At 54.3% G+C, this 10,118-nt stretch overlaps 1 protein-coding gene across 3 annotated transcripts; it reads left to right on the forward strand.

Annotated features, from left to right (window-relative positions):
- Nucleotides 1-3,161: 3,161 nt before the first annotated feature.
- Nucleotides 3,162-9,297, forward strand: ggt5b (gamma-glutamyltransferase 5b). 3 transcript variants are annotated; one of them, XM_086151725.1, is made up of 12 exons: nucleotides 3,162-3,457; nucleotides 5,075-5,202; nucleotides 5,316-5,411; nucleotides 5,480-5,675; nucleotides 6,112-6,272; nucleotides 6,343-6,489; nucleotides 6,569-6,699; nucleotides 7,067-7,254; nucleotides 7,328-7,419; nucleotides 7,897-8,006; nucleotides 8,096-8,206; nucleotides 8,311-9,297. In XM_086151725.1, the coding sequence occupies exons 1-12, from the start codon at nucleotides 3,294-3,296 to the stop codon at nucleotides 8,455-8,457; spliced, it is 1,671 nt and encodes a 556-aa protein (XP_086007851.1). In that variant the 5' UTR covers nucleotides 3,162-3,293; the 3' UTR covers nucleotides 8,458-9,297. The 3 variants fall into 3 exon arrangements, with proteins under 3 accessions (XP_086007851.1, XP_086007850.1, XP_086007852.1); XM_086151724.1 differs by having other exon boundaries at nucleotides 6,343-6,699; nucleotides 8,311-8,749; XM_086151726.1 differs by lacking the exons at nucleotides 5,075-5,202; nucleotides 5,316-5,411; nucleotides 5,480-5,675 and having other exon boundaries at nucleotides 3,163-3,457; nucleotides 6,343-6,699; nucleotides 8,311-8,749.
- The last annotated feature ends 821 nt before the right edge of the window (nucleotides 9,298-10,118 follow it).

Below are 10,118 nucleotides of genomic sequence, written 5' to 3' on the forward strand. Positions count from 1 at the left end.
CGCAGCCCTTTCAAATGAAGCCGATCCGGGCGCTTTTCAGCCGCCGCCGTGGAGAAGAGAAGCTGCCCAGGAGAAGAGAAGCTGCCCAGGAGAAGAGAAGCTGCCCAGGAGAAGAGAAGCTGCTCAGGAGAAGAGAAGCTGCTCAGGAGAAGAGAGGAGCGGCGGGTTGATGTGGCTCTCAGAGGGTCACGTCAACCAACGCATCTCCTGACCTTCACCTGCGTCCGTTCGTTGCCGCTTCCTGCCAGAAGGCGGTGGTTGGCTGCGGGACGTGACAGGCGTTCAGCCGTCACACCGGGAGAAATGAAAACAAACCGAACCTTTTAATCCCAAATGTAGTTTTGATTTATCGGCGGCGTCCAATCCGAGCCGCCCTTCTCCCGGTGACCTCGGCAGGCCTGAGCGTGAGCGCGGCGTCTCCCCCTGGTGTTGCTGTGGAAAGGGAAGACGGGTTCTCAGCGGCGGCGGCAGCGGCGGTGGTGAGGGGCCACCGGGGGATTAGATCTGCATAAAAACACAACATCTTAACCGGATGATATGTAACGCAACTACTATTGTTATTTACATGGTTTTCATAAAGCGATTCATTCGTCCGTCCATTCATTCATTCATCAACCGCACCTCCTCACCGGATTGAAGAACGGCTGAGGAGCAGGAAGTGGATCTCAGCGGGAGGAGAACCTGCCCAGTGTCCTCCTGGGTTCTGGAGATCGCCTGCGTTTGTCTCATTACCCTGCAACGTCCTGTTTCTGGGGGCAGAGAAGCACCCGGGGCTCCACGAGGAGGGATCATCTCCTCATCAACAGAAACTGGAGATGAAGGGAGGCGGAGGATTCGTCCTGCAGGTGATTAAAAAAAAAAAGAAAAGCGGGAAATTAGCCTGATGCCGATAATGGGAGTGATTCTGGCGACGTTTTGAGAGCAGCTTCTCTGCAGCGCGGCCAGGATGGAGCCTGCTGGAAGGCCCCGAACCCCCAGCAGACTCACAGCAAACATAGTCTTTCCCTCATATGAATGAAGAAGAAATACAAATAAAAACAACAATAGCAATAAGTATAACTACCATTATTATCATTAGCAGTAGTAGTAGCAGTAGAAGCAGCAATAATTGTATTAATACATACTACTACAAATAATAATAACACAACAACAACAATAATAATAATTATCATAATAATAATCATTATTATTATTATATCCATAGCAATAATCATTACAATGTCAGTGCCAATAATATAATAGCAGCAATAACAAGATGATAAGAATGCTAATGGAAATATTATACTCATAATTATTATTTTAGTGTTATAAGTAGTAATATAGTAATATTAGACAATTCATATTTCATTATATTTCTTATTCTTCCTTCTTTCTACTTTATCTATTGCTGTTATGTTTTTGTACTTGAAACTCCGGCACAACAATTTCCTTCGGGATTGATAAAGTTGTTCTCATCTCATCTCATCTCTCATACACACCATAATTATATATATCCTAATAATGTAACAGTGACAGTGACAGTTTGGGCCACAGAACAGTAAAAATGTGTCTGAGGACGTCAGGATCAGTTCCTGCCTCGTCCCCGGGGGGCTTTTACTGCGACCCCCCCCTCAGGACAACAGGGGTAAATAGGAAACGTGACCTCCAGGCGTGCGAGAGGCCGACGGCAGCGAGGACAGCCGGGGGTCCACAAATCACTCCAAGGTCCAAGGTGAACTTCTCCCTGGGCTTCTGTTTAGAAGGCTGAAGGTCGTGACCCCGCGGGAGCAGGAAGACCTCGGAGCTGGTGCAGGACAGGCGGACTCACACGAGAGAAGGTCCGGACTCGTGGAGAACCTCAGCGGCGGCGCCTCGGGTCTTGCGCCATCTAGTGGCCGGGAGGTGTAACGACGGCGGCTCCGGCTCTGCTCCGCCTCCTCAGAGAAGATGAGTGGAGGACCAAGACCTGCTGCACCGGCCAGGAGAGCCCGAGCTCCAAGAACACACATTCTAAAAATGTTTTTATTTTATACCATGTTTTTTAGAACGTGAGTGAATTCATTTTTCTTTTCCACCCAAATGTGATTGTTCTACTGAGCGACCTCAAACAACACATTTATACATTCATTCGTTCATTCAAGTGTCCTGAGGTTTGGGAGTCAGATGACATGCAGCTGTCAGAAGGTTTGAATGATTAAAAACAAAATGTCCAAATATGTCCCGTCAGTCTGAGACGGGACATATTCATGCATTCATACATGCACTCATCCATCCCTGCAGCTTTGCAATCCTAATAATAACAAGTATTCAGGTCCTAATAACAGCATGTTTTACACTGTGACAACATGCATTCATTAACCTTACAACTTTAAAATCCTAATAACATGTATTACAGTGTAATAACATCCATTAAATCTTCAGTGCGGCATTTAAGTCCTAATAACAGCATGTATTACAGTGTAATTACTTACATTCATTATCCATGCAGCATTTGAGTCCCAATAACAGAATGCAGAGTGAAACAATGTGCATTCATTATCCATGGTGTTTTTAAGGGCCAAATAACAGCACGTATTACAGTGTAATAAGAATAAGAATAAGAATAAGCATAAGAATAAGAATAAGAATAAGAATAAGAAAAAGAACAACTTTATTTATCCTGAAGGAAATTGTTGTGCCAGAGTTTCAAGTAAAACATAACAATAATAAATGATTGTAGGAAATTGTATAAACAGTATAAAAAGAGGAGGGAGAATAAGAAATACAAATAAAACTATAAAGTGTCTAAGCAACAAGTCAAGGCTATAAAGTGTCTTAAGTACAAAGATTTTGCGATTAATGACATACATTCATTACCTTGCAACTTTTTTAAATCCTAATAATACCGCGTATTACAGTGTAATAACACACATTCATTACCTTGCAACTTTTTTAAATCCTAATAATACCGCGTATAACAGTGTAATAACACACACGTATCGTCCAGGCAGTTTCAGGTGGTGAAAGCAGCAATAATAACAAACTCTTCCTCCCTTTGACGAAACTTCGTTCCTTCCGTTTTGTTTCATCTTTGGCTCCAAAAGTAAAACACTGACATGATTCATTTTCAAACCCTGGCCTTGAATTCTCTGTGAAACGGATGGCGGCCAGTGACCGTGGAGTGGGGTGGAGTGTTTGTGTGTGTCCGGTGTGTGTGTGTGTGTCCGGTGTGTGTGTGTGTGTGTCCGGTGTGTGTGTGTGTGTGTGTGTGTGTGTGTGTGTGTTGATCCTCGGCGTCTCCGTCCCTCCCCGTTCATTCGGCGCCGCTCGTCCCGATGGCCGGCTGCAAGCCCCGGCTGCTGGCCCCCCCACTGCTCGTGCTCGTCGCGGTGTGCGCGGGCGCGCTGCTGTGGGCGACGCTGCCCCGCCGGTCGTGCTCCGGACGATTCGTGCACGCGGCCGTGTCCGCGGACTCCGCGCGCTGCTCCGAGGTCGGCAGGTAAGTGGCTTACCTGGATGGGGGGGGTCTTCTCTTTCTCTCTCACACACACACACGCACGCACACACACACACGCACGCACGCACGCACACCTTCTTCACCTGTAGCCGCTGTGATCGTGTTGCTTCCCGTAACAGTGCGTGGATTGCCCCCCCCGTTCCTCCGTGGGTGTTTCTCCCACGGACACCTGGTGTTTCTGCAGCTCCAACTTTTCTTCTCCCGTGTCTGCGAGATGTTTCTGTCATCCATCTCCTCCATTGGATCTGCATGTTCTTCTCCCTCCAGGGTGAATCCACCTTCTCCATCTCCTCTGGAGCTTCCTCTCTCCCACCAACTCCCCTCAGATCTTCTCTCTCCACCTCCATCGATCTTCTCCTTGGTCTTCCTCCAGAGCTGCGGTTCATGTTCTCCAGTCATGGTTAGCTGGTGGTCCACCTGGAGAGCCGCTGTGATGGTTGAGTGTGTCCACGGTGGACTCGGTGAAGTCCTATCTGGTCTTCTGTTGGCCTCACACCCCGAGGCGTTCAGGAGACAGACTTCAGCGAGGAGACATCTGACCGCGGGTCGGCTTGGCGGGAGCCGGAGGTCTGTCATCTCCACCATGTGGGAGATGATGGCAGGTTTTGGTGTCGCCGTGAAGATGGAGTCAAGGAGGTCTCCTGAATCTTAGCAAGTCTAGATGGTCCGCAAGCTTGAGCCGCAGCCGGGAGGCGGTGAGAAGGTCCTCCGGTGTGAAGCTCTGCCCGACAGATACACAAGCCAGGACCTCCATGAGGAGAGGCTTCCTGGTTCCTCCCCCATCCTGTGAGGGACACACAGGTCTCCGGTGGAGATCTGGGTTAAGCACCTTTAGGGATTTGCCGCTCTGCTCGCGGAACAGAATGTGCACGTGGGCACGTCATGGACGCTTTATCTTCTCTTCATGAGGCGTCTTTGGAAGGAGATGTGAGGGACAAATGTTGCACCTCCACGCCAAACCCTCACTGTGAAGACCGGCTTCCCTTCTCAGGAGGTTCCTCCGGACCTGGATCCACTTAGGAGGCTCGGGCGGTCCAACCCAGGTCTCCTGGTCCAGCTCTGACCTCCTGGTCCCCCCCGACTCCACTGGTCCACCCCGGGTCTTCCGGCCCGCCTCGGTGGACACCCGGGCTCCTTCTGCTGGAGGCCCACCTTCTAGTCTACCTTCTGGTCCACCTTCTTGCCCCTGAGTTCTCCTCGGTCCCCGTGGTGAAGTCGTCTCTCCGGGTTTGCTGCCGTCATCAGATTCCTGGCATGGAGCTGCCAGCAGCTTTGTGTGGTCCAGGACCAGGAGAGCCGCTGCCAACCTCCTGCTGAAAGAAGCCATTCAGGGCCGGGGGCAGCGGGGGGGTGGACTTGTTGGCAATCAGGTCTGGTGGTGGACCTTCACTGGTCCTGCCTGAGGAGCTCAGAGGGCCGGCGTGCTCGGCAAGTCCATGCAGAGCTCCGAGTGCTGTTGTGCAACAGCCTTCAAACCAAAGCAGACCCGTGTGTATGTGTGTGTGTGTATGTGTGTGTGTGTGTGTGTGTGTGTGTGTGTGTGGAGGGCGTGTGGTGGCGTGAAGAACCCAAACTTGAGGGAAACTTGCTGCGTTCCAGGAACATCCTCCGGAGAGGCGGCTCGGCAGCAGATGGCGCCATCGCGGCTCTGCTGTGCAGCTCGGTGGTGAACCCTCAGAGCATGGGCCTCGGCGGCGGCTCCATCATCACCGTCCGGAGCAAGGCGGGTGGGTTCTACCAGGTTCTCCCAGGTTCTACCGGGTTCTGCCGGGTTCTGCCCGGGTTCCTCCGTCTGAGCGGAGGGAACCGGCCCGTCTGATCCGCCCCTCGACCCCCGCAGGTGACGTGAAGGTGTACACCTCCAGGGAGAGCGTCCCCCGTTCCTTCGAGACCGACCTGCTCGCCGACTGTCCGACCACCTTCAGGATCTCCACAGGTGGGCGGCGTCTCACGTCGGCTCCTCCCACCCGTCGCAGACCTTCTCACGTCGGCCGGTGTCTCCAGGCGTCCGCTGGGCCGGCGTCCCCGGGGAGCTTCGGGGGTACGAGGCCCTGCACCGGGACCACGGGCGGCTGCCCTGGGCCGAGATCTTCAGGCCCGTCGTCCTGCTGGCCAGGGAGGGAATCCCTCTGCCCCCCTTCCTGGGAAAGCTGCTCCAGATGCCCCTCATCAAGAACACGGTGGAGAGCTCGTCCCTCTGGTACGGCCTCTCCTCGCTCACACCTCCTCCTGGAGGAACATCTCACACAAAACAGATTGGAAGCCTTTGGATTAGAAGCTGCCGCAGCTCCCTGCTCTCCACCATCTCCTCCACCATCTCCTCCACCATCTCCTCCACCATGGGACCCAGGAGAGCTGGGCTTCCAGCGTTGCCCCCGGCAGCGGCGGGTTCGCTGACCCAGAACCAACTGGAGGTCCTCTCTGGGCCCCTGGGCTTTGGAGGAAGTATGACAAGAGTGTGAAGGCCATGTCCATGAGCACTTAGTACCTTCACACACACACACACACACACACACACACGCACACACGGGTTTATGTGTGTGTGTGTGTGTGTGTGTGTGACCACCTCCCCTTGTCTGTTATCTTCTCCTTACATAACCTCACTCTGGTCTGTGGACTCCCCCCCCCCCCCCCAGTGAAGTTCTCTGCGGCCCGGACAAGAAGGTCCTGAGCGATGGAGATACCCTGAGGTTCCCCAAGCTGGCCGAAACCATGGAGACCATCGCGGAGCAGGGAGCGGAAGCCTTCTACAGCGGGCAGGTGGGGCGTGACCTGGTGGAGGACGTGGCAGCTGCAGGTAGGAGGGCGCAGGTGGTGGTCCTCACCTCTGCTGTGAGATGAAGACGAACATCTGCGCGTGTTGTCAGGGGGGAAGCTGACGATGGAGGACCTGCGGTCCTTCAAGGTGCGGGTGGAGGAGGCCTGGACTTTGCCCCTGGGAGCCGCACGCCTGCACATCCCACCGCCGCCTTCAGGGGGCGCTCTGCTGGCCTTCATCCTCAGCATCATGAAGGGTTTGTCTGAGCCGGACCACGGTGTCCTCCAGGAGGACGGGTCCAAAAGGCCTCCTCTTCTCCTTCTTCTGCTCCCCAGAGTTCCCCCTGGGTCCTCACTCCCTGGACGGCGCCCAGAAGATCCAGCTGTACCATCATTACGTGGAGGCGGCCAAGTTTGCCAACGGACAGCGGAGGAGCATCTCCGACCCCCCGTTCAACCAGGAGAAGGTGAGGAGCCTCTCGGCCAGGAGGTCCACGGTTGGACGGGAGGCCTCTCTGCGTGGAGCCTCCACGTTCTCCCCGTGTCTGCGGGGTTCCTCGGGGTTCTCCGGGTTCCTCCTGCAGTCCAGACATTTGTGGACTGCAGACCTTCACCGTCCGGACGTGTGAATGAGAGGGTGGATGCTCGCAGGTTCCGAGCGAGTCAGCACACAACGGATGTTCTCGTTCCCGCCGCAGATGTTTCTCCTCCTCCTTCGACCGGAGGCGGACCGTTCATCTGGCCTTCAGCCCGGCTTCACAAACGTCCGCTCTCTATTGGCCGTGCCGTGGGAGATGTTCTGAGATGTTCGCTCACGCCGCTCCCTTCTTTCAGAGCGCCGGCCATCTGATCGACCCGTCCTTCATCGCCGGCGTCCGTGGGATGATCTCCTCCAACCGAACCCACGAGGACTCCTACTACCTGGCGGCGGCTCCGCCCCCGGACCGCCTCGGCACCACCCACGTGTCGGTGGTGGACCAGGACGGTTTGGCCGTTTCGGCCACCAGCTCCATCAACCAGCTGTGAGCGCAGATCTTTCACGCCGCCGCCGTCCGAGCAGATCCGAGGAGCTGACGTGGTCGTGTCTCGCCGCAGGTTCGGAGGAACCGTCTACTCGCCACGGACGGGCGTCATCCTCAACAACCAGCTGTCCGACTTCTGCGGGAGAGCGGAGAACATCAGGGCAGGTACGCCAGAGGAGGTCGAACCTGGGCGGAGAGGTTTGGGTCGTCTTCTCATCCACTCAGGTCCAAGGACTTGGACCGGGGTGGTTGATCTCCTCAGACTTTGAGGACTACTAGCAGCGGTAGTCTTCTCCTCCTCCTCTGCTCCTCTCAGGGCCTCAGCCAATCACCTGCCTCCGTCCAACCTCCTGTCCTCCTCCATCCATGAACCTCCTCTGGTCTTCCTCTGGACCTCCTCCAACCTCAGCATCCTTCTCCATCCCTCCTCAGCCCACGGCCATCTTGGTGTTTTCTTCTACTCCTCCTCTTCCTCCTCCTTCTTCTTCTTCTGGTCCAAATTGTCCTTTGCATCACAACAGAATTCATTCACTTTGTATTTTGGGATGGAGTAGAGGTTGCCGTGGGCAACAGGCTCCGTGTCCAGAGGGTTCAGAGGATGGATCCTCCAGGAGGACCCCCCTGACGTGGATGTTCTTGCAGGCGAGCGTCCTCCGTCCTCCATGGCTCCGAGCATACTGGAGACCGAGTCCGGAGGAACCCTGGTGATCGGCGCATCCGGGGGGAGCATGATCACCTCCGGCGTCGCCCTGGTAACCGAAGCCGGCCCCTCCTCCTCCTCTTCTTCATCTTCCTCCTCTTCCTCCTCACGTGCGCTCGCCTGGGTTTGCTATCTGTGCAGGCCATCGTGAACCACCTGTGGCTCGGCATGAACCTGAGCGAGGCCATCGCCGCCCCCATCGTCTTCGTAGACTCCAAGAACAACGTGAATTTCGAGCCGGGGTTCGACACGGTAATCATGACCTCCTCGTCACGCTAACGGCTTCCGCCCGAGACGGCGCGCCGACGGTCCGGTGACACGAGACGGCGTGTAGCAGGAGTGTGTTTGTGCCGCAGGCCGTGATCCGTGGCCTCCGAGCCCTGGGACACAGGGTCGGGGACTGGAAGTACTTCTTCAACGTGGTGAACGCCGTGGAGAAGGAGGGCGGCTGCATCGCCGCCGTGTCGGACGGGAGGAAAATGGGAGTTGCGGCCGGCTACTGACCCCCATCCCGGCCAAGACCCGCCCTCAGAGACTCCCCGGGTCGGACCGGGTCGGACCGGGTCGGACCGGGTCCACCCGGGCACGGATGATGATGGATGAGAACCCGGGGCCGAGGTGGCACCAAAAAAAAAAAAAAGTACAGTTCTAACTAGTTCTGTCTGTCTTTTCTACTCTTTACTACTCGCACAAGTCCTTTCTGTGATTCGGGAGAAGGATCCCGGACTCGGGGCAGGAGGTGGAACCAGATCGTTCGAACCCCACGAGAAATCAATTCAACCAGTGCGTCGTTGAAGGTTACATCTGGAGAAGCTGTTGTGACGCTGACCGCTAACGGCGATGCCATAAAACACAAATCCTTTCACGCGCCGCCGTCCGTCCAAACATCGGCTGTGCGAGTAGAGAAGGAAGGAGTGAAGCTCCCGCTGGTGACGTTTGCATCCAGAATGTTAGCGCTAGCCGACCCAAGAAACCCCAACTGAGCCTGAAATACAGAGCAGGAAAGCAAAGATAGCGCACGCAGCTAGCATATGGATCACTTCCGCTCAAATAGGCTTTAACGTTAGCATAACTTCCATCCAACGAGCCCCGCCATACAAGGGGCTAGCAAAGTTAGCACGATAGAGGCAAGCTAATGCTCCAGTGTACACCATGGGATGACGCTACCATGCTAGCACATTAGCTCATTCGTACCGCCGCTCTAAGCTAGCAAATCACAGAGCTACAATGACCTCTAACATCAGACACAAGGCTCTCAATGCTACTTTAGCTTTCGAACAGTTGACATGCTAACAGCTGTTGCTTCCTGCAGGATGTGGGCCGGTGGAGGCCGCCGACCTGCGTCCACCATGACACCGCTGAAACCCGGAGGTCCGTTTCCCACAAGGCACCGCGGCTTCCAAAGAGCCGCTCAAAAGTCAGACAAATAACCTTTAAATACTTCTCCGGATTTCACAAGCTATGAATCATCATTAGCCGTTCAAGAAACAACAATATCGACCTGAAGGACAGAACAGTTGTGTTTTGCTCGCCGGCTGGCCGCCAGCTGGACGCCGCCGCTGCTCGACCGCGGGTCGTGACATCACATTTTCAAGCGCACAGTTTGACGCCGTGTTGTTTTTTTTACGTCTTGTTTTTTTAGCTAACAGACATACGAGAGCCTCGCAATTTATTGTTGACGTCCACGAAACGCAACCAGCTGTTAAATTCATGAGAAGGATTTATGGCTGGAGATTGTGTGTGTGTGTGCGTGCGTGTGTGTGTGTGTGTGTGCGTGCATGTGTGTGTGCTGTTTGTTTTATATTTCCCGTCCCTTTATCACAGAATTGAACTTGTCAGTGCCGGACTGTAATTGAAAATAACAAAAAACAAACCAACGCTGAGTCTGGCCGCCTTCACACACGTCCTCCCATCTAATTGCTTCGATGACACACACACACACCGTGAAACACACACACACCTTTCGGTGTAGGACGGTAGCGTGGATCCAGCAGCGACCCTCTGGGTCCAAACCCAGCGTTGCTCACGATCCCGACCCAGATGTGGATGATATTTGTATCTCCTTCTCCTGTTTGAGCACCAATAAAGAACTTTCCTGTCTTCTGAAGTCACTGCATGTCATTAGATTGAAAATCTGTGGGGTTTTTTTCCCCGTTTGGTTGTT

This window comes from Fistularia commersonii, chromosome 9, assembly GCF_037954325.1.
Source record: "Fistularia commersonii isolate RoL2024-O1a breed Wild chromosome 9, RoL_Fcom_v1.0, whole genome shotgun sequence".
NCBI classification, from domain to species: Eukaryota; Metazoa; Chordata; class Actinopteri; order Syngnathiformes; family Fistulariidae; genus Fistularia; species Fistularia commersonii.